The 24,408-nt window shown below is 40.8% G+C and overlaps 1 protein-coding gene across 7 annotated transcripts in view; it reads right to left on the reverse strand.

Moving 5' to 3' along the window:
- Positions 1-2,447: 2,447 nt before the first annotated feature.
- The window catches only part of chd9 (chromodomain helicase DNA binding protein 9), a 260,945-nt gene continuing 238,984 nt past the window's right edge, over positions 2,448-24,408 (reverse strand). For 2 of the 7 annotated variants that reach the window (XM_034186176.1, XM_034186222.1), the window contains 13 exons: positions 22,190-22,247; positions 22,034-22,082; positions 19,231-19,483; positions 18,890-19,104; positions 17,626-18,492; positions 17,259-17,425; positions 11,188-11,415; positions 10,285-10,462; positions 9,753-9,901; positions 8,236-8,478; positions 7,990-8,139; positions 6,716-6,820; positions 2,448-4,540 (listed from right to left, as the gene is read on the reverse strand). In XM_034186176.1, coding sequence (XP_034042067.1) covers positions 3,581-4,540; positions 6,716-6,820; positions 7,990-8,139; positions 8,236-8,478; positions 9,753-9,901; positions 10,285-10,462; positions 11,188-11,415; positions 17,259-17,425; positions 17,626-18,492; positions 18,890-19,104; positions 19,231-19,483; positions 22,034-22,082; positions 22,190-22,247 — 3,622 coding nt within the window. In that variant the 3' untranslated portion in view covers positions 2,448-3,580. The remainder of the gene's footprint in view (positions 4,541-6,715; positions 6,821-7,989; positions 8,140-8,235; positions 8,479-9,752; positions 9,902-10,284; positions 10,463-11,187; positions 11,416-17,258; positions 17,426-17,625; positions 18,493-18,889; positions 19,105-19,230; positions 19,484-22,033; positions 22,083-22,189; positions 22,248-24,408) is intronic. The other 5 variants (XM_034186197.1, XM_034186214.1, XM_034186205.1 and 2 more) reach the window with 5 other exon arrangements.

Below are 24,408 nucleotides of genomic sequence, written 5' to 3' on the forward strand. Positions count from 1 at the left end.
ACGCCAACGCAAGGTCAAAACAAACGTTAGCTGTCCAAAGCCTCGGCCTGACCACGCAAACCTTTTTGAGACCCGTTTGCAAAAGGAAGGCTTTAGATTTTTTTTCTTTAAAAGTACAGATGTGCTACAGAAACCTACGAAGGTACACAGATGTGAGAGAATTCCAGTGTTTGTGTTGATCCTCGTTATAGCTTAAAAACCAATATGGCAAAAACAAACAAAAACCCATCAGGAATATGGACACTGAGCACTACAGACAAGTCTGAGCAACCTGTTGGAAAGTGAGGTACAGGATAAGGGCACTTCTACGTCGTAACTGAAGCTCCATCCGTCTGTGGAACAATCGACTAAATTAAATCAAGACCCAACTGCACGTTCCCACCAAAACCGAACCCTCCCAAAGTCAAGCAATCTGGAGCTGCAAAGCACAGTGCAGACAACCCCATGACCACGTGTATAATGTTAACCAGCCGGGCTGTGGAAGTCTGTGCTCGTCATACACCACTTTTGTACTGACTGCGAGAGAAGCAGGTTCTTGTGCAAATTTGTGGATTTCCAGATGCTACGTGTACTACTGTGCTAATGAAAACATTGACTGCGGTTGGTGCTACCGTATGTGGTCATGCTAAGTGCGGTTTGTAGCAATGGTTAGCAGACGCTAGCCTTTCCTTTTCCTCAACCTAACAATGTACACGACGTCCTTCACATCTGGCAATGCAGCAACTCCTGCAAGATTTCATCAATGTGAGGAGACATATTTAAAGTACAGCCTTGCTGTTTTACACCCTTAAGTCATATTAAAACTTTGTTGGTAAGTCTGTGAGTGCTCTGCTCACCTTTGACAAATTATTGGTGAAGTCCCATTTTCAAGAAATCAGCAGTTGACCTTGAAACTCAAATTGTTTTTTCTGAACTTTCAAAGTGCGTAGTCAAGTAATTTTATGATTACTTAGAACATAGATTTTTGGTGATACTGGTCAATTAAAATCAGGACTACTTAAACAGGACCAGAAGAAAATGTGTAGGCTTGAGCCTCCCATGTAGCATCTGGCAAACTAGCTGGAATTTAAGGTCTTTTTAAGTATTTGCCTCTTCCACTCTACCATGTAACTGCTGATACAACAGACAAAACTTTCACTGTGCACAGTTTATCCAATCACAACCAGAGGAGCCTCCAATTCCTTCATAATTATCATGGACATCTTGATGTTTGAGAGCATCCTACTCCACACAGATAGACCATACAGTAAAAATACTGTTTGTATTTCTATATGAGTTAAGTAATTTAAGTCCAAAACATATTCAATGACTTGTAAATGTTTTATGTATCCATCCCAACGTGTCTTTTAAAAATGTTTGCAAAAGTAATGATTTGTATTCATAATATAACCCATGTATTCACAGCCCTATGATAGACTGGTGGCCCATACAGGGTGTACCCTGCTTCACGACCAATAGGAAAGTCTCCAGCTCCTCTACGACACTTAATTGGAATAAGTGGATGTCAACTATATATATATGTGTATGTGTATATCTCGCTGCTGTAATGACAATGATAAAAAAAAGCTATCCATCCATCCATATATACACACACACACACCAGACCATCTCACATTTCCACTGTGTGATGGCACAACCCAGGTGCCTCAGAGCCCAGACAAGTAAACGCCGCTTATGGACAAAGTTACATTAGGCTTCTTTTCTGCACATTAAAGTTTTAATTGCCATTTGTGAACCTAACTCCATATTGTAGTGTTTGACAAAGGTTTCTCAAAGTAATTCCTTACCATCTGGCTATATCAGCTATTGATAAATGACTGCTCATGATGCACTGGAAATCACTGGTGTTGTTTAGGCTTGCGTCCTTGCCCTTTACTCACTGAAATTCCTCCAGATTTGTTCTGGAAGAAATATGCAAATTCCTTCCCATCTTTCTTTGAGAAACACTGTTTAACATTTCAACTATTTTTTCACATTTATTGCCCAACTGAAGACCCTGACCATCTTAGCTCCTCAAAGACTCAGCCTTTCATGGATACTGTTTTTTTTTTTTTTCAAAATTCATTTTTATTTTGCCACATCATTGTTACTATCAATTATTGGCATCACCTGTTTGAGGAAAAAACAAACAAACAAAAAAAAACAAAACAAACTTTTTAAAATCTAATTATTGGCCCCAAGTTACCCCCGTCCCAACATTTTTTGGAATGTGTTGCAGGCCTGAAATACAGAAATATCTGTACATTAACAAATAAAATGAAGTTGACCACAAAAACACTAAATATCTTGGGTTCATACAGTTTGCAATCAAATAGAAAGTAAGTGTAAGAATGAATGGAGGATTTCTGTTTTAATTTATTTTTTCCATTCTGACAGATTAACTTTCTGAACTAACTTCTTGCAAACAAAGCAACTGTCTAAGACCAGCAGAGCACTCAGAAGCTCGATTGCCATTTTTTTTTTTTTTTTTAATATGACCAGGGCAATAAAATTGACCTTGTTTTATGGTTTTCAATAATCAAAGCAAGTCCCCTGATAAACAAGTAGCAGCAGGTTAATCACGCAATCCCACCAAACAAAAAAACACAGTGGACACCTTCAGTGAAAACAGGCTGCATCATATTCCAGCAGGTACAACGACACCCGTGCACGACTACATTTATTAGCACAGTGACACCAAATGCAATTAGCACAAATGAGGTAAGGTGCAATCAAATATGTCAGCGCTGTAGTTGTATCTAAGCCCTCAAACAGCCAATCAGCTCTTTGAACAAAATCAACAGGTGTGCCTGCTGTGGGTAGTTGAAGTGCAGGTGACGGCCACAATAATTTTCCTCTTGAAATTATACGTAGTTGTAATGTAATAACCGGGAGAGAAGGGAATAAAAATGAGCGCTAAATCAGATCACAACCCCCATGGAAATGCACTGTCTTCAATTTGTGAATAAAAATGCAATTGGACATGATTCCAGTTCTAAAATGCAAAATCATGGTGAGTTATGCACTAGCAAAAGAAAATGTACAGCTTCAGTGACATTCATTAGCTGCCCGAGTTATTGCTGACAAATCTGCAGAGCGTTAAGTGTCAACCGGTAAAAGTTGTGTACACCAGCAAGCAAAGTGTTTGTCAAGTTGTAACCCACAACAGCCCAGAATCAAAATATATTAATAGTACAGCTCAACGAGCGTGAGGATGTAGTTTCCATTTTTTTTTCCTTTTTTAATAAAATTAAATCCTGACATAATTACAATAATGCCTTTTTGTTGCAAATGTACATAAGTGTGGTTGGTACAAGTTTACAGAGTTTGGAAATCTACTAAATTCTGACATGCAAAATGTCTTCAAACAAGAGTGTACCTTGTGAACAAACACTGAAATCTTATTTCAGTTCATTTGAGTCAGTTTTTCCTTTTTTTGGGTAGTTTTTGTAATATTTAATACACAACATTTCAGTTACTTCTTGTATTTACATGTAAAGAAATTGCAACATAAGTGCTGGAAAATCTGTATATATATGTGAATATATGTATACATTTCTAGGCCATACATAAATAAATTTATAATTAAGTGTTCGAGGGATCAGTCTTCATCGCTGGAGTCCGAATCGTCTGACGACGATGACGAACTCCCAGACTCTGACGACGTTGACGACTCCGCTTTCCCTGAACCTTCACCGCCACTGTTGTCTTTTTGTTCTCCTAACTCCTCCTCCTCCTCCTCCTCTTCCAGTGTCTCCTCCTCTGGATTCTCTGGGTGCTCATGTGCTTCCTGTGGCGATGACTGGGAGACTGTGGGCAGAGGAGGAGGCGGAGCAGGAGGCGGGCTGGGGTCAGTGTTTGAGCTCTGTGGCTCTGTGGCAGACACAGGAAGGTTAAGGCCTGGAGTGAGAATCATCCCTGGGTAAAGCATACTGGACAGTAACAAAGGGTTAAGAGACAGTGGAGGGCTGGAGGCTGCCGAGGCAGCTGAAGCACTTTGTGGGCCGCCGGCAGAGGAAGTGGCATTGGAAGTGGAGGGTGGGGTTGCGTTCAAGCCCTCTGTCCTTTCTCCTTTGGTGTCTGAGGTGTGGGCAGGGTCTTTGGAGTCGAGCGGCTCTGCTGCTCCTCCGCTTGCACTTCCCTTCACCTTGTCCTCAGAGCCCGCCACTCCCTCCTGAGGAGACTTCCCAAGAATGCCGCTCACACCCAGCAGGTTTGGCAATCCTGTCATACCAGAGAGCATCATGGGAAACATGGCAGCTAAGTTACTAGCAGCCAGGTTGCTTGCGTCAGACGGCAGCCCCATGAGGCCCGCCGTGAGCTGCAGGGACTGTAAGCTCTGGAGGTTCTGCTGGAAGGCCTGCAGGCTCGAGAGGTCCATTCCAGAAAGGAGACCGTTAGCCAACATGGGGTTCAGGCCCAGGGAGGACCCTGCTGGGTTTGGGGTTGCTGCCGCTGCCTTTGCCAGGGGATTCTTTGGGCGGCGCCCTCGCCGGCTGACCTCTTCAGGAACAATGGGTCCAGTCAGGATCCTGTCAAACATACTCTCTGGAAGGTAACCCTGGATGAAATGCAAGATATGTGCAGGGTTAAACTATGGAGATATTCCAAATATAGTTGGCACAGTGCTTCATGAATGAAAATACTTTATTGTCTGTTTGTTTGGGAATCTGCATGACAAACAATCTATGCTACTGAACATTTCCAAAACGTTACAGAAAAATAATAAATAATACAAGAATTAGTCTCATTCATAGTTCAGATTTTATGTTCTATACATGCCCTAAACATGTTCATACACCAACCCCCCCAGTAATCTCAAATGCCATTATAATTGACAGCTGTACAAAAACAGGGGCAAACTTTTACAGATAACCATCAACTACGTAAAATGCAATGAGGGAATAGAAAGATTAGTGAATCCATCCCCTCCAGACTGTTCACACAATAACTCAAATACAACAAACTCTATTATTTTGTATGTCTCCAAAGCAAAAGAGTACATAATGAGAATAATCTGATTCAAATTTGGTGAAAAAGCAACAATGTTGCCACCTGCTGGATGTATCTGGATTTGCTGCAGGGAACAAACTTAAACGTCATATACTGTACCTGTTGGCACTGGCTCCAAACTAAAATATATTCTGGCTCTATAGTCTGGCTGCAATGGTAAGGATTCTGCATGAATTGAAAGATGAAAGTATTCCACTGAATGCAAAATAAATACTGAATATATAGAAAAAAAATTATTTTTACTTTACAAATGGAAAACATTGATTACATTCATCCTCAGCATAGAGGCACCTGCATGTTGGACCATGCTCAGAGAAAAGCTGTAGACTACAGCTTGGGGGCGCTATTTTTCACTTGAAAAAGTGTTAAAGTTGTGTCCCATTAACTCATATGTTGCAACCTATTTTTCACCTCTTGATTCATGTCATGTCATTTCTGCATCGTGATATATTGTACCATGATGTAACAAGGCCTCAACAAATATAAAATATGCTCAGGATTTTGGTTCCTGATAGCAAAGGAAATTGGTGCAATTTTGAAATGTAAAATCTTTTTGAACCCCGGTCAGTTTTTATTAGGACTGCCAGCTAAAACTACATACCTCAACAGTAAATTACTCAAGAAGTTTCTCTCTTTGGCTAGGAAATGCATCCTGAATAATTGGATAATGGACAAACCTCCTACAGTCACAGAGTGGTATAATGAAATTTTTAGAGTTATGCCAATGGAAAGAATAAGCGCAAAACTGAGGGGCAATGACAACTTGTTTACAGAAATGTGGCAGCCTCTTATTGATTACCTTCCCAGGAACCTTGCAGACACTATTGTTAAAAGCTCTTGTACATTGACAGGACGGTTCTGCTTTGCAGTGTGATGCCCGTGTCTACTTTAACAGTTGTGTTTTGTTTTTACTTTACGCCCTCTGTGTTTCTGTTGTGTAACTTTTTTTTAAAGTTACCTCCCACGCAGTCTGCTACGGAACCCGGGAGAGGTCACTTAAAGTGATATTTTTTTCTGGCCATGATAATTTGTGCGCACGTTTTCCTTTAATTGAGCCCTCGAATTATAAGAAGTGTGCACATTTTCCTTTCGTTCAAAATGAACTTCATAATATGACCTAAATTGTCATCCTCATGACGGGAAGACGCTTTGCCCTCAGCATCCTTTTTATTGTGCTTAAACTCCAGATGATGTCATGCTGGGTAGCTGGAGTTCCCTGTACGTCCTTGTGCGCCCAAACCATGATGATACACTCTGACCAGATTCATTTCTAATGGGGAAATGTATTTACACTGTCTGCTGGTTTGTTGGCTAATAGCCAACATTTATGTGTCAAGACAATGTTGAGTGCACGTTTTACAAATTGTGGCCACGTTTAAGTAGATCGTGCCCTTGTTTTACTCAAACGATGCTTAAAACGTGCGCACAATATCATAAAACGTGTGCACAATATAATAAAATGTGCGCACATTCTCTCCACATGCAAAACATTTTGCGATGACACTTCCAGGGCTCCGTAGTCTGCTCATTGTTGTTGACTTTTTTTTGTTTTGTTGTTTGTTCTTGTTCATGTTTAAAACCAAATAAAATCTCATTATAAAAAAGAAATATGCAGATGTACTGGCTGTGAGAGTAATTGCGCGCACAGAAAAAGATGCACACCAACTACATATACCAACAAGAAAGGGTGTTTTGATTGGACGTGTGTGTTCCTGCTTCTCACCGACTGTTTCACCACATCTCCCCACTCAGGTGGGACTCCGTACTCAGGATTCTCCTGGAGGAACCGACACAGATCCTTTAGAGGAGGAGCAAAGGCGCCACCGACCTGCAGGTGAGATTACAGGTGACATGAAGCGCAATTAACATTTTAGCAATACACTGTCCTCTGGCAACACAATCAGCACAGATCCAGCTTAAATGAGTAAAATATGCAAGAAGTACTACCGTAAAGATCACAAGCAAACAAACAATCAAACAAATAAATAAAACAGTCTGAAATCTATCAGAATTCTTTACTTTTTTGGGATAAGATTTAGCATTAATACACAAAACGTGGAGGGTTCCAACAGCTGAAGACAAGAAGGTGAAAGACTTTTAAAGTGCTAGTCAATGAAATTTAAGACCAATATTACAATAACCAATAAATACATGGCTCATGGTTTGGGACAAATTTGCCCAAATATTTACTGTAACATGGTTACTGGTTCAAGCCATGTTGCAGTCTTCTCTGAAAATCCAATTTTCATTAAATATACACTTCCTGTCTCCACTTGGAACGCTCTGGCAACAAACAAAAATGACTTGTTGGTTTGGCTATCTCACCTTGCGTAGGATTATGACAAAAAAATTGACTAAACTGACTAAAAAAACTTGCCATTTATTTTGATATCTTTTAAATGCAATGTCAGAAGACAATGTCTTTATAATTTTAATACTTTTGAAAGACTGAGTTAAGATATTTTAATGCCAAACAAGGCCTTACTTTTAGATTAACAAAGTCGATGCCTCTTAAAACTTCAAGGATCTGTGGGAACCCTGTTAGAGGCTGCTGACCTCTGGACCACTAATTTGTCAAACTGTATACAGAGATTTGTGTTTCAAATATGTGAACATCGTTAGTATGACGTTTTGTTTAATCACATTTAAACATCCTATTCTGATACCAAAACTGTTCATCATTATCCTCCCTGCTGATAAACGCTTTGCACTGTGGGCAAAATTCACATTCTGGTTTCCAATCCATTTCACATCGAGAAATTTTTTTTTAAATCAATAAGTGTTTAATCAGACAGATGGTATACTGTGGTTGCTGACTGCCTGCACTTGCACATCCTTAGTATTAAGAAGTAAAGATAATGAGTTATGTCTGTGTAACTAAAAATTATGCATCAACATGCATTTGGAAACATCTCTCACACACACACACACACACACACACACACACACACACACACACACACACACACACACACACACACACACACACACACACACCTTGCGTGCATTTCTCCGGTTGATTATTTGCACTCTCTCCTCTCCTGTCAGACTGTTGACGTCAATCTTGTTGGGGTTCCGACAGCGGTGCCGCTTTTGTTTGGGTCGACCGTCTTGGAAGTGGAACTGCATCTGCATTTTATTTACTCCCTAGAAATGGGCAAAAAAGTGTTTGTACTGTTCTACAAAGAAGAATCAAAGTTGAGTACACGACTATGTGCTGGTGACGAGGTTCATCAGACTCACAGGGATAAATGCTCCCGTGTCTGCCACGAATCCTGGGTGCTCTTTCAGCCACTGCTCAAGCTCTCCTCTTCTGGGAGCGTCTTCCCCTGCAAGCCGGGTACCATCTTTGAGATTGATGACAGGGACCCTGCTCTCTGTGTCCATGGGGCTCTGACTGGTGCTCTGACTGGTGCCCTGGCTGCAGCCTGGAACAGAGGCCGCAGGCATGCCAACCTGACCAATACCGCCCCACCCCGGTGGCACCTAGAAATAAACAGGTCCATCATCAACACTTGGTGAAGAAGGAAGGTGGATACCTCATAATGACCACTTGGGAGGTCAAACAACCTGTAAGGGCTTCTAAAGATCACAGGCTTCATTTACACCAGCAGGGGGCACTACATGTTCTCATTAAAATTTATTGTATGAAACGAACATTTTGTTAACACAAACTGGCTACAATCAAAACCTTTACATGGAACTGGTGCCTGCTCTATCAAAACAGCCTCAATGTTGCAGACTGAAACCCCCCCCCCCCCCCCCCCAAAAAAATTGGTCCGCCCTGCCTCCACTGCACATGCGTCATTTCAGAGCTCAGCAGCTCATCTGAGACAGAGTCTCTTCACCCAAAGCAATCAAATGGATTAATGGGAATATTAACCAACAGAAGACACGGTAAAATCTCTTAAATCATTATAAAGTCAGTCTCAAGCATAAACGAGGCCATTTTAAGCAGAAACAAGGTGATACTCTGTGACGCTTTGAAATGACCAACGTGAAGTAAACGCATCAGCTAGCAGCTTGTGTAGCTCTTGTGCTCTGATCGCTTCCTCCATCTTTTATGATGAAATAATGCTGAATTTATGTGGAAATGATTGTTATACAAAAGCTTCAGATATCTGTTGCCAAGATAGATGATGACTGGAGTGCAGTTTGAAGCAGAAACGAAGTGATAATCAGCAAACCGCGGCTGACGATGCATGCACAGTGAAGGCAGGGCAGACCGATTTTTAGGGGGGGAACGTGCGGTTGGCGACACCGGCTTTGAAAAAGCCTTTGCACGTATTCATAACATCCTTGTTATTCTTGTGTTATTCACCACAGAGCTGCTTGCCACCTGCTGGATACGTCTGGACTTGTTGCAGGGGATAATCTTGTAACATACATGATGGGAATTAGGCACAGGTGTTGTTGAAGATGCATGCAGCTTCAAATGCTACGGTTTGTCAGATTTTTTCCATTTTCAGTGTTTAGGTCTGGTGGTTTGACTGCGATCTCAAGTGTCACTTGGTGGCTTCCTTTCATAAATGGTATGATGCTCGTACCTATTCCAAACTTAGTTAAGCATTACTGTAGTCATGTCAATACATAATCTCTTTGCTGCAACTGGTCTGACTGCCTCACATATAAATGGCCTCGATAATGCACTTTTTTCCCAGAATACATTTAATCAGAGCAGAAAAATGAGACAATGTCTAATGCTTATAAGAGGCCACATAAGAAGCTGATATGTAAAAGATTAAAACGGCTCACTCTACCTGATTGGGTACAGAGGGAACTCTATTTTTGTTCATAAAGAGCAGGTCCACACCCTCCACGTTCTTCCTTCTTCCTCTACGCTTCTTTATCAATGGCTGGCCGTCCAACACTCCGTTCAGCCTGACCTGAGCTGTCAGACCTGGAACCGCTGTGGAACAACCAGCCTGTTAGCAACTGTGCCATTTCAAAGAAACAAATTATTTTCTACATTCACTGACTTTGTGTTTCTCTCAACCAGTTATGCTGCAAAATCTTTACAAGCAGAATAAGCAGTGCATTATCAGACATATTATTATTTAGTGCAACAAAACCTACAGCACAGGTTTATATCATTTATATGTCAAATATCAGGGACTACAGAGACTTCAAATTTAAGGTTTTTGTGCAAGTTGAAGCTTCCAACTGGAAATATGGTTTAATGCCATCTAGTGGTGAAAAAGAAGAACCAATTAAAAAAAAAAAAAATCAGATGACCTTGTCTCAACCCGTCCTTTAAACACAGGATATCTTACATTTATTTTAGGAACTCACCAGGCTGGAAGCTGCAGTGGGGCTTGGTGATGTCAGCCAGACCGATGTCTGAGGCGCTCTGCAGTTCATGAAGCCGGGCCAAATACTGCTGCTGGGCCTGAGGGCCCTCCTCCGAGTCCAGAGGCCTCTTGAGAGGTAAACCTTGCTTTTGGAAGGTCAACTTCAGACCTCCCTCCTGCTGTGCAAAGACAGAAAGCCGGTCAGACAAGTCTAGGAAGAGACACAGGCCAAGTTCAAACACACAGCGATGTCAACAGCAGGAAAGTTCAGTCATGCGTAAGTCTTTTCAAATCAAACGGAACCTACTAAATACAATATCACTCCAAAATTAAAAATGTGTTATAATGCAGCACACATTATGAAGCAGGCTTTTGTTAGAGGTACTGTGACACTGGGACACACAAGGGGTGGGTGCTAGTGTGGCACTGGGAAAAGTTTATTTAGAGTTCTGTTTTTAACGCAAAGTCATGCCAAGAAGATAACTGCTGTTAGCGCGCACACAGTGAAAATATCCAGATTGGAGTCCATCAAAACCCTGTCTCAATCAAGTGCCAAGAAGCACAGCGCATCAGACACCTGTCTCAGATTATAAGTGAGCCCTTTTAAAGCTGAAAGGCTGCCAGCTCAACCTTATTATATTCTCATGACTAAGTGATTTGTGTTCTTGTAATCATAGCCTCACAGCCCAATTCAAATAGAGTGTGTGGGAAAAGACGGCTACTATTAAATTCATCTTCCCTCCTGTCAATCGATTAAAACCCACTAATCATACCCAAAGGAAAGAAAAGAGGAGAGGAGACAGACAAACATGCCCAACACTGCAGCTAGCACCGGTCACAGCAGCAGAAGTGGTAGGGTCCAGAGATTAGGACAAAGTGGAGGGAGGAGGAGAATTCTACATACATCGTTCAGTTTTACTGAGAACTCCTTGTTTTCTGCAACATGCTTCTTCACCTTTGACCCCTGTGGCGAGGCAGAGGGGTCCTCGCACTGGCTGTTGGCACTATCCAGCAGTTTGGTAGTATAGAAAGAGGCGACTGCACCGGGCTCGTAGACCCGCCGCGTTCCTGGCCACTTGCCCTTCAACACCGCCTGACATATACTGTCCAAGCGGTTAATAACCACTCGATCCTGAAAACAGAAAGAAAAAGGAAAAAGATCAGCACACTCATTCATCATCATCAGTCTGATTTTCTTTGCTCAAGACTTTTAAGAAACCAATATTCAAATACTCAATTTTTCCTTAAAATATTCCAGGTCTTCCTCTGGTTAGTCAAAGGTCATGAACAGTCAATGTACCCAATACTGTTACTCAAATTATCTATCTGCTTTCCAGCCGCAAAAAAAAAAAAAAGCTGTGAGTTTCTTCATTTTTGTACACTGCAAAAACACATCTTACTAAATATATTTGTCTAATTTTGTCAATATATCTAATTACATGTAAGAAAAGACAATAATTTAAGTAAAAGTAAGATAGAATTATTTGTTTTTAGATAATAGATATCTTGTTCAGAGAAATAGTCTTGAAACAACTCATTTTAAGTCACATCAGAGATTAAAAAAAGATTTTTGGACTCCCCATAAATTTTTAAGCTGCTATGTTGTTTGTAAAAGATGTAACACTTCCTCATACATGTAAAATAAAGCGCAACTAGCAGGTTGCCCGCAGGGATCCACAGGCTCTAGACTGGGTAGTGTTTATAAAACACCTAGCTGACATTTTTCAAGGGTGGTAATAAATTATAAAAAGCTTGCAATGAGTTGGAATTGGTTGACTGGAATGAGGTTTTCTGCCAAATGTGCAGGGCCTATCCATCGTATGCTGACAAGTAAGTAAAGTATATGCTTGGTCCTGGTAGACCCTGGCTGTTTTGAAGCTAGTTTAAAAGGCTAACCAGCTTGCCTTTGTGGAAACCGCATGGTGACAACATTAGCAAAGGAGCCATGCATAATTTTTTTCAATTTTTAGATCTATAACTCCAATCCAGACAAGGCATACATTTTAGTTTTGATATGGACCTACATCTGTATTTTACATTTCTGACTGTGAGTTAGCCAACTCTGAGGGTTGCTATTAAATGCCCTTTAAATTTTATGGGAGTCACTTTATTTTTTTTTACAATTGAGAATGCCCTCTGATAAATTCTATTATTTATTTATTTATTTATTTATTTTAACTTCATGATCTATAGACTATTTTTTCTGGATTGGTTTACATTATATAGGGAGTTTTATTTGCAGGATTTCAGGGTGGAATATCATGAACTCTCGTGCAAAACCATGGACCAGTGCTCCTACACTGTGGGCCACTAACTACTACATTCTACTAGCCCTGTGGGCCAGTGGGGCAAATTGGTTTATGTCAAGCCCTGGAAGTACATATTTAAATGATCCTAGATTCAACCTTTCATCTAAACTGTCAATGATAATGTTGAAATAACAGAATGTGACATGGAAGTATAACCTGAAATCACTTTTCTTTGAATTGTAAACCAAATTATGCATTAACTCAGAACAGTTAAACTACATGAAATTCATGAAGAGTGAAAAGACTGTTAAAGCATTTAAAAACCGCAGCTAAAGCTTGGAGAATATTTTGAAAATCATGGTAAAATATCAATAACACAGCTTATAGTAAAAAGTCAAATATTGTTGTGTAAATTCCTGTAAAGGCCAGTCTTTTTTCCCATGAAAAAAGTCTACATCAATAAAAACTCATTTACATTCTTGTGTAAATTAATGTCAATCCATTCAAAGCCACAATGTATTTTTTCCAATGAAAGTCTAGATTAATAATAAAAAAACAGAGTCACATAATCTTGTCTAAAATCCTGTTTGAACAGCACAATGTTTATTTTCCAGGGAGAGAAAAATTCTTACCATGTTTCCTGATGGCATAGTTCACTTTTCCCATTTCTTTTATCTTTCAAGTGTGTTTGTGAAGCCAGCGACAATTCCATTGATTCTTGTCCATGTCAGACTTTTTCAAACCGTCTTTCTCGCTATCTTCCCTCTGTCTGATGTCGCTCCGTGACAGACATGCTGCAAAATTCTTCTTTTAAAAACTTGAGAGCTCATGTCCACATGCTACATTTAGCTTCAGCGTCTTACAGGAGCTACACAGCGTCGCGACAACGACAGTTGCCGTAACAGCTACGCTTTGAGTGACATTTTTCTTCCGCGAAGTTCAGCGGATCCGAGGACACTGATTTGTATCTGTAACACACAGATCAGTGTCCGTGGACTTATAAAACTTGCATGATGTGGTAAAAAAAGGAAACGCTTTGCGAAAGGCATATTAAAAACTCAGTGACAATCACAATTACAGAGTACAACACAAACACCACCACCCCCTCCTCCCCACGATGAATGAGGAATTCCGAGGAGTTTTCACAGCCCTGTAAAGTGATTTGCTGCCCCCTGCTGGAAAGGCATGTGAGTCCACAATGTAGTTAGCAATGTTAGCTAATATCCATAGCTTCTCTAAAATATTGGTCCTATCAACATTCTGTTTTCGCAGCATTCATCCTTGACACAAAATACATAAGTATACCAAATGGCAAATGTCAGCTGTCCTCAGTTTCTCCATGATCAAAGTTACACACACACACACACACCTTTATGTCTTTTCCGCATTCTGCCGCAAGCAGGTGCTTCTAATTTTAGATACAGACATGGTGGCAGAAGACATCAAACACAATACACTTCTCATTTATGGTACCAGCAACAAAACTAAACTGACTAAACCAACTGAACTACAAAAACACAATAAATCAATAACCAGGGCTGTGAAATGAAAATTGTAAAATCTGAGGAAAATTTGCAGGAGGTCTGGGGCGGGGTCTAGGGCCTTGTGGGGCCCCAGAAACCAAATTAAATTTTCATTGACTGATACATTTTCAACATCTCCTGGAAGAACAAATCTCAAAATTAGTGCATATTTAAATGATCCTAGATTCAACCTTTCATTTGAACTGTCAATGACCATGTTGAAATAACAGAATATGATGTAGAAGTAGGACCTGGAATGATTTTCCTTTTAATTGTAAACCAAATTATGCATTAACTCTTAACAATTAAACTACATGAAATTCATGAAGACTGAAAAGACTGTTAAACTATGTCAAAAACCACAGCTAAAGATTGTAGAATATTTTAAAAAATCAGGGTAAAATATCAATAACATACCTTATAGTAAAAAAAGCCACACATTCTTGTATAAATTCCTGTAAATCCACTCAAAGCCACAGTGTCTTTTTTCCCATGAAAAGTTAATAAAAACTAATTTACATTGTTGTGTAAATTCATGTAGCCTAAATTCATTCAAAGCACAGTCTTTTTTTTCAATGAAAGAAAGTCTAGATTAATGAAAGAAAAAAAGCACATAATCTTTTCTGAAATCCTGTTTGAACAGCACAATGTTTATTTTCCAGAGAGAGAAAAGAATTCTTACCAGTTCACTTTTCCTGTTTATCTTTCAGGTGTGTTCATGAAGCCAGCAACAATGCCATGGATTCTTGTCCTTATCACACTTTTTCAAACCGTCTTTCTCGCCATCTTCGCTCTGTCTGATGTCGCTCAGTGACACAGACATGCTGCAAAATTCTTCTTTTAACAACTTTAAAGTTCTAAAAGTTTGCGATGTCCACATGCTACGTTTAGCTAAGCTTCGCAAAGGAGCCACACAGTGTCACCGCAGCAACCAACCAGTGCCGCTTTACGACAACTGTCATAACAGCCAGGCTTTGAGTGGCATTTTTCCTCCGCGAAACTCCGCGGATCCGAGGAAACTGATATGTATCTGTAACACACAGATCAGTGTCCGTGGACTTATAAAACTTGCATGATGTTGTAAAAAAAAAAAAAAAAAAAAAAAAAAAACGCTTTGCGATAAGCATTTTAAAAACTCTAACGATCACGATTAAAGAGTACAACGCTAACACCCCACCACCACCCCGCCCATGATGAAGTCCGCAGAGTTTTCACAGCCCTGGATAACATTAACAACACTGTTAAATTAACATGAACCACAGTAACAACGTTTAAAACCTCAAAACGCCAAACTCCCATGATGTATCGTAGCACAACGTCCATTGTTTACTGGTTCATTAAAATTGCTAATTTCTCCAAAAATATTTATCCTATCAACTGTTTTCACAGTGTTCATTCTTGACGCAAAATACATAAGCATACCAAACGGCAAATGTCAGCTCTCCCTGGTTTCGCCGTGATCAAAGCTATACACACTTGTGCAAGCATTCACACACACAGAGGCCACTTGGCTATTATAACACAGATATGAGTATTGTCTTAATTTATTGAGTTAATCTGAAGACCTTACATCAGGAACTCTTCAGTGAACTTTTACTTGTTCCACTGGTAATTTTTTTAAACATGAAACAAGGTGTTTTTAAATTAACAAGTTCCTTTTAATAAGGTTTGTTCAACTTCATTTTACTCTTATCACAAAGTGCACTGCAATGTAAAAAGCTTTGTTTAATCTCAACTTGAACTCAAAACACGATGTTTGAAGACTTTCATTTAAGAATTCCAAGATGTATTTATCAAAAAGGAGTCCTGATAGCTTACTGAAATTTTAATTCAGTGATTTTGCCTCATATTCAGTGTAGGTGAGATATTTGACTTGACATTTTACAAAGGTATCTGATAAGGTTTTGCATTTTTTGCAGAGTCACACTTCAGAGACCAGAAACATTAAGTTTAGTGATGATTAAAATACTTTAAAAGCACCAACCACCACATTCACCATCTTTCACTCACTTTAGCTGAAGTGATGTGATGCATTCAACAGAATTACTTTTTTAATGTTACTCACGCTGGTCTCCCATTGCCGTTTTGTGATGTATGACTGGCTACTTTACTGGCACAAAAAAAAAAAAAAAAAAAAAAATTAGTTATCCAATTGCGGCGGGTGTAAGCGGTGGCAAAAGTAGTGTTTGTAGAACAGTGATCAGGAAATTTTTTAACATGTTCAAAAAAAAACAAAAAAAAAACTGTGATGCTGGAACACATCATGACCAAAAATAGTGAACAGTCAGATGTCACTTTGCATGGTGGTGCCAATAATTTGCAAAAGTAGAAAACTGGACATCCAGGTACAATACTGGGAGCTACTGTTCCTTGAGCAGGAAGAGCCCTCTTTCTGATTCTTCTCTGCAACATAAACCCCATGGGAAGCATCTCGAGCTCTTCAACATAACACCATTTTGAGATACATTTTAGCTTTGTGAAAATGTCTGGGAATAAAGTGATAGTAGCACTGTGTGCACAAACACTGGTGTAATGGCAATGGTCAGCAATACTCTGCCATCATTTATTACACTCGTTTGTAAGTGGTCATATAAAAGTAGGAAATACTTTTGTATGTAATTTTAACAAATCTGGCCTGATTTCCTCAATTTCTGAAGCAAATTTTGGCCATAGACAGGCAATAGGTGGCCACCCTTTGTTCAGCTCTGACCTATCAATACAAGCTCAGTCAGCCAATAGAAAGTGTCATCTGGATTTTGTTTATGTATTTAATTTTGAAGATGGAGAAATCAATTTGTAAAAATGGGCCATTTTTCCCCATTTACATGGTTGCACTACAAACTACAAAATGACAAAAAAGTTTTCACACTTTGTCCTCACTGCTTGATGATGACCTCAAGTGTTTAGGTGATGAGACTGACAGCACATGCAACATCACCCTTTAAGTTAAAATGTCGTTCTCTGAGATAAAGCATCACATCTCTCTCTCTCTCTCTCTCCCTCTCTCTCTCTTCCCCTCCCTCCCTCCCTCCCTTGGGTATGTGCAATATTGGTGTGTGTATTAACTTATATGCAACATGCATGAGTTATGTAATTATGTCATGCCAGGTTTATTTGTGCAGCTCTTGTAGTCCAAGATAAATTTCCTGTAAGGGACAATAAAGTGTATCATATCGTATCTGTGTGTGTGTGAAGTTGCACACCTTTGGCCAGTAGGATGCAGCCAGCATGTAGCCTCCCTGAAAAGGATGTGAGGAAGAGGCAGCAATGCCATTCTCAGCCACGGGCATTTCTTGCGTGTCGTCCTGTGTTGTGCTCAGTGATGCCACACTGTCCTCATCAAATCCCTTTATCGCTTTGGGTGCAGGCACTAGGAAGTTTAGTGAGAACCCAGAAAACATTAATATGGACAAAAACAACTCTCAAGCAATTAGTAGATACTCAGGAGCTTATGATTACACTGTCACAAATCAGCAAAACTGCAGCTGGATGTAAATTCATATGACAGAAGCTATTTTGACAAAGCTAATTTTATCAGCAAAAACGGCTGGGAAAAAGACATTCACTTACCCTTCTTCTTCCCCTCCTCTCCTTCACTTTCACTGTCATCAGAGGATGATGAAGATGATGAAGATGATGATGAAGAGCCAGAGGAGCAAGAAGATGAAGAGGAGGAAGAGCTGGACCCAGAATGTGATGATGAAGAAGATGAGGATGAAGAAGAAGAAGAGGAACGTGATGAAGAACTCGAGGAGGAACCGTCTGAGTCAGTCTCTGAGCCTCGTCTGGCCTCCCTACGGCCCCTCTTGTTAGCCTTCTTGGCTTTCCTCTCTGATGAGTTGGGTGTCAGCGGTTTGGTTCGTGCTGCCACCATCTGCTTCTCATCCTTTGTCTCAGGAACAGACTTCTCATCCAGACCTGTAGGTGGTGCTGAAGGAGGACTCCAGTGACCCCTCTGCCTCTCCCTAATCTCCTCCCCCTCAGAGGCTGGTTCCACCTTGATTGCCACCGCAGACATTTCAGTGTCTCTCTGGGTGGGTGGGGGAAGTGGAGATCCTGTCAGAAGCGAGCTGGCAGCCTGGTACTGCAGGTGTAGGAATGGTGTAGGTGTGCGTGATTGGTGCTGTGCCGCTTTTGTTTGGCTGTAATTGCGCTGGGCCGCCATGAAGCTGAGCTCCGGATCTCGAAGAATATGATAATCGGTGCGGCTGACACCATGCTTGGCAGCACCGATAAGCAAGTCACGGTCATGAGTTCCAGGTTCCCACCAGACGGGCAAGTCGGAACTCATCTGGCACAGCGACAGACGCTCGTAAAGTAACGGATGGCGAACGACTTGCTCTCTGACCTGGCGAAGCAACTCTACTCTGTAGAGCGTACGAGAAGCTCGCTCCTCAGTGATGGGCTGGATGGTGAGAGATGGGTCCACTGCAGCATCTGGAATAAAGATGGGCACACACACACATACAAAAATAGGTGTAAGAGAACGGAAAAAAAGTGCACTACAAATTATGCCCACAGTGCTGTTTGCACATGGAGCTCCAACATGACATGGTTTACCTTACCACCAATGATTAACCTTATCAGCTTCCCAGTACTGCTGAAACAGCATGTTTACCAAAATGCTACAGAACTCTACCTTCTGTAAAACCAATCAAAACGGGTCCAGTAGTGTGGACAAGCTGAAATAATGTTTGGTGCATAGGACAACAGATTTTATTGTTTATTTTTTTTATACTGAAAATGAAATCTTATCCTTCATACAGTGCCCAAAACTCGAAATGTCACATCTACACAAGACTGAAGGTTTGAGTTCATGTGTGCGCATATGTACATATCTGACCTCCATCTTTGGGTGGCAGGCGACACACCCTTCTGCACATGGCGGTGAACGCGCACAGATATTTCTGCAGGCTCTCGTCCATCTTCTTGTGCAGCCGAGCCATAGCTCTAAACTTGGTCCAGTCAAAGCGGCCAAGGTTTGGGTCAAAAACAACACCAAACGTGGACACCACTCGGTAGAAGTCTGCCTCTTCTCGCCTAGTCCATCTGAAGACAATGAAACACATTTTTAAATAAATATATCATCTGCAGTTAAAATATTAGACTGACTTGAGTATCTTTTGAAGGTTTGAGGGTCATTATATTTTTGTTTGATTTTCTCTGAGGCCTGACCTCTGCTGCCGTTCGATCTTAGCAGCCATCTTGGGGTTGAGGGTGTCGTCGAGTGGCTGAGGCAGTGGGCAAAGTGGAGCAGCTAGAATCATGGTCTGCTGGGACTGGGACTGAGACTGAGTCTGATGGATGTGTAGGATCTGTCGGCTCTTCGTGTAGCGCTGAGAAGCTGTGATCAGACGCCTCAGTCTGGCTGTTAGCACAGAAGACGAGGGCCAGTAGGTAGATTCACCTTCTGTCATTGGAACTGTATCTGGAACCCAACAACACACCGTACACAAACATTCAAAAGACAGAATTTTCGAACGGGTTTAACTTTGAAATCCTGTTTATTGTTCTTCTGGAAATCTGTTAGTGGCCCTTCCACAGCGACTAAAGTTTGAAAGTGGTTTTTGGAAGGAATCGGTTTCATTTTTTGTTTCTTGTACTTGTAATAATGTGCACATTATTTTCAACAATATTCTGGACCTTAAACTCATACTAATAGAGCTGGAACAATTAATCAATTATTACACTCAACAAAAATATAAACGCAACACTTTTGGTTTTGCTCCCATTTTGTTTGAGATGAACTCAAAGATCTAAAACTTTTTCCACATACACAATATCACCATTTCCCTCAAATATTGTTCACAAACCAGTCTAAATCTGTGATAGTGAGCACTTCTCCTTTGCTGAGATAATCCATCCCACCTCACAGGTGTGCCATATCAAGATGCTGATTAGACACCATGATTAGTGCACAGGTGTGCCTCAGACTGTCCACAATAAAAGGCCACTCTGAAAGGTGCAGTTTTATCACACAGCACAATGCCACAGATGTCGTGAGATTTGAGGGAGCGTTCAATTGGCATGCTGACAGCAGGAATGTCAACCAGAGCTGTTGCTCGTGTATTGAATGTTCATTTCTCTACCATAAGCCGTCTCCAAAGGCGTTTCCGAGAATTTGGCAGTACATCCAACCAGCCTCACAACCGCAGACCACGTGTAACCACACCAGCCCAGGACATCCACATCCAGCATGTTCACCTCCAAGATCGTCTGAGACCAGCCACTCGGACAGCTGCTGGAACGATCGGTTTGCATAACCAAAGAATTTCTGTACAAACTGTCAGAAACCATCTCAGGGAACCTCATCTGCATGCTCGTCGTCCTCATCGGGATTTCGACCTGACTCCAGTTCGTCAAATGCTCACATTCGCTGGCGTTTGGCATGTTGGAGAGGTGTTCCCTTCACGGATGAATCCCGGTTCACACTGTCCAGGGCAGATGGCAGACAGCGTGTGTGGCGTCGTGTGGGTGAGCGGTTTTCTGATGTCAATGTTGTGGATTGAGTGGCCCATGGTGGCGGTGGGGTTATGGTATGAGCAGGCGTCTGTTATGGACGAAGAACACAGGTGCATTTTATTGATGGCATTTTGAATGCACAGAGATACCGTGACGAGATCCTGAGGCCCATTGTTGTGCCATACATCCAAGAACATCACCTCATGTTGCAGCAGGATAATGCACGGCCCCATGTTGCAAGGATCTGTACACATTTCTTAGAAGCTGAAAATGTCCCAGTTCTTGCATGGCCGGCATACTCACCGGACATGTCACCCATTGAGCATGTTTGGGATGCTCTGGACCGGCGTATACGACAGCGTGTACCAGTTCCTGCCAATATCCAGCAACTTCGCACAGCCATTGAAGAGGAGTGGACCAACATTCCACAGGCCACAATTGACAACCTGATCAACTCTATGCGAAGGAGATGTGTTGCACTGCATGAGGCAAATGGTGGTCACACCAGATACTGACTGGTATCCCCCCCCAATAAAACAAAACTGCACCTTTCAGAGTGGCCTTTTATTGTGGACAGTCTAAGGCACACCTGTGCACTAATCATGGTGTCTAATCAGCATCTTCATATGGCACACCTGTGAGGTGGGATGGATTATCTCAGCAAAGGAGAAGTGCTCACTATCACAGATTTAGACTGGTTTGTGAACAATATTTGAGGGAAATGGTGATATTGTGTATGTGGAAAAAGTTTTAGATCTTTGAGTTCATCTCATACAAAATGGGAGCAAAACCAAAAGTGTTGCATTTATATTTTTGTTGAGTGTAATTTGATCTTCAACTATTTTGGTAATCAATTAATAGTTTTGAGTCTTTTTTAATGCCCAAATTCTGATTTCATCTTCTGTGTTCAGTTCATGAACAATGGGAGCAGAAACAAAAGTGTTGGGTTTATATGTTTGTTCAGTGTATCTGTGGTGTGTGGACAAAAGAAGACACCTGAGGACGGCACCTTGGACGCTGAGAAATGCTGATTGATATTTTTCACCATTTCTGACATTTTATGGCCCAAACAACTAATTGATAAATCCATAAAATAATCAATAGGTTAACTGCGCATGAAAATAATTGTTTGTTGCAGCCCCGTGAAGTATGTTAAGTATGTATGGTAAGATTATATTTTCTGTGTTTTTGGATCTCAGGAAGAGGAAAATTCAAATCTTTCATATTTTTTCCATGACTGCTTTCATATATATATATATATATATATATAATATATATATATATATATGGTAGAATTCTATGGTAAATTAATGATAATTGACTAATCTGAAAATAGTGTCATTAAAAAAACTTGTTAAAAAAAAAAAAAGATTACTTGATTCCCAAAATAATCCTCAGTTGCAGTTTTACATACCATTTTCTAAATTTAAAGCCTTCTCTCATGCTGGTGGGAAGTTTGTATATAATCCTCATGAAAGCGATAATCTGCAGTGGATTATAAATGATTAATACGCACCTCCTGCGTTGTCACTAACAACCAAGTCTCCGGGAGAAGAAGCGTCATCCTACATGAGAAGACAAAGTGTCCAATAGATAAACAAATCAAAATGCTTGTTCAGACTAGTTTATCTGTAGAAAGAACTAGTAAAGGCGCATCTTAGCAGTTCCTTACCTCAATATCATCCTTCAGCAGGGCAGGAGCAGGTTTATATTCTGGATCGTCTACATCCCTAAATACACACAAATACCTAAATTTAAACAGCCAGGCAGCCTAAAACATCCACACTCTCTTTATTTACACTTTACACTATTTATTTATAAATAAATAAATAAATAGTTCTGAAAAACTCAATCTGGACAATATGGAAAGGAATTATTTTTGCCTTATTGGTTGTTACTAGTGCAGTGCCTGTAGGAAGTTTGTATTGCTATAGAAAATTGGAATCTTAAGTACATTTTTCACAGAGGTGGTGTACTTATACTCTTACATAGTTAACAAAGTGTGCGCTTGTTAAGACATGGTTGACACTGATACAATGAGACACACAAATACAGTTATTTTAAGAAAAAGATTGACATTCATTTAACATGGTCAGACATATATACACACATATAGATACAGTGAGGCAAATAAGTATTTGATTCACTGCCAATTTTGCAAGTTTTCCCACCTACAAAGAATGGCGAGGTCTTTAAGTTTTATCGTAGGTACACTTCAACTGTGAGAGACAGAATGTAAAAAAAATAAAATAAAAAATCTGAAAAATTACATTGCGGTTTAAGATTGAAGATTCAAGAGGTTAAATGAAAGTTCAAGATGAACGTTAGCTTACAGTCACGTAGGTGGCAGAAGGGTAGGACAGAGATGCCACAGAGGACGCCACCTTCCAAGTACCGTATTTTCCGGACTATAAGTCGCACCGGAGTATAAGTCGCACCAGCCACTTTATCCATTATAAAGAAAAATAAACCATAAATAAGTCGCACCGGAGTATAAGTCGCACCAGCCACTTTATCATTATAAAGAAAAATAAACCATAAATAAGTTGCACTGGACTATAAGTCCCATGGACATACAGGTATGCTAACTTAACATGAAAAGTTCAGATGATAATATTGTGACGGCTACCGTTTTCAGATGCATATTTCACCAGTCGTAACTTACAATCTGCAGAGTATGATTTTCTTTTTGGTGGCATCTTTTCAGGCCTTCTCCGTTGTCTTGTTAAGTTATCAGTAACGTTGAAATTTTTATTTTTCTATGGTAGTCAGAAGTCGCAGGAACAGTCACACAAGCCTTGAGTGCCCTCTCGTGAGCTGCATTTACCTACAGATATGTTTGTATTTTGCGGACCACATTGCGAGCCGAACCATGCAGCACCTACCTGCGCAGCTCATGACCACCCAGCGTTGTCAATCCAGCTCCTTCCAAGTGCAGACGCTAATCCTCCGCCGTCGCTCAGTGCTCCCATGCAGCTCTCAGCGTCAACTCTGCTCACACTGATATCCAAGGGTTGAAGCTGTTTTGTTAGCCGTCCCGGAATAAACACCATGTTCGTCTGCTTCAAACGCTATTCACAATCTTCGACGCCAGCTCCTTCCAAGTGCACACACTAATCCTCCGCCGTCGCTCACCCGGTGCTCCCACGCAGCTCTCAGCGTCAACTTAAACACTCTGCTCACACTGATATCCAAGGGTTGAAGCTGTTTTGTTCGCCATGCCGGAATAACAGCAAGCACCGTATTCGTCAGCTTCACACGCTGTGGGTGAGGTGAGGAATACGCGTCCAACGTTATGTTCTCTGATTGGTTATCGCGACCAGCGTGACTTATAGGACGGCCGCCATACTACAGTGTCCATGATGCATTGCATTTCCTTTTCTGGTGGCCATTTTAAAACATAGATCGACTCTGTCACGTAAAATTGTTTTGTTACAGTAAATTAATTGAGATCCTACCGGTATATTTTTCATTTATAAGTCGCACCGGAGTATAGGTCGCACCCCCGGCCAAAACATGTAAAAAAGTGCGACTTATAGTCCGGAAAATACGGTACTAATGTTGCAATTTTAATCAAAATAAAGTTTTCAAAATAAAGGTTTTGAAAACAATCCTAAACATTTTCATAATAAAGGATGCACATCATCATGTCATGCACAAGCCATATCCAAAAGCTGAGGCCAATCTGACAGAGAAATGTGTGAGCAAAACACACACACACACACACACACACACACACACACACACACACACACACACACACACACACACACACACACACACACACACACACACACACACACACACACACACACACAAATGCATCTTACTTTATAGATAGATAGATGGGGGGAAAAAATCCAGTTTATTCTAAACTGCTTACACTTTGCA

This window comes from Thalassophryne amazonica, chromosome 2, assembly GCF_902500255.1.
Source record: "Thalassophryne amazonica chromosome 2, fThaAma1.1, whole genome shotgun sequence".
NCBI lineage: Eukaryota > Metazoa > Chordata > Actinopteri > Batrachoidiformes > Batrachoididae > Thalassophryne > Thalassophryne amazonica.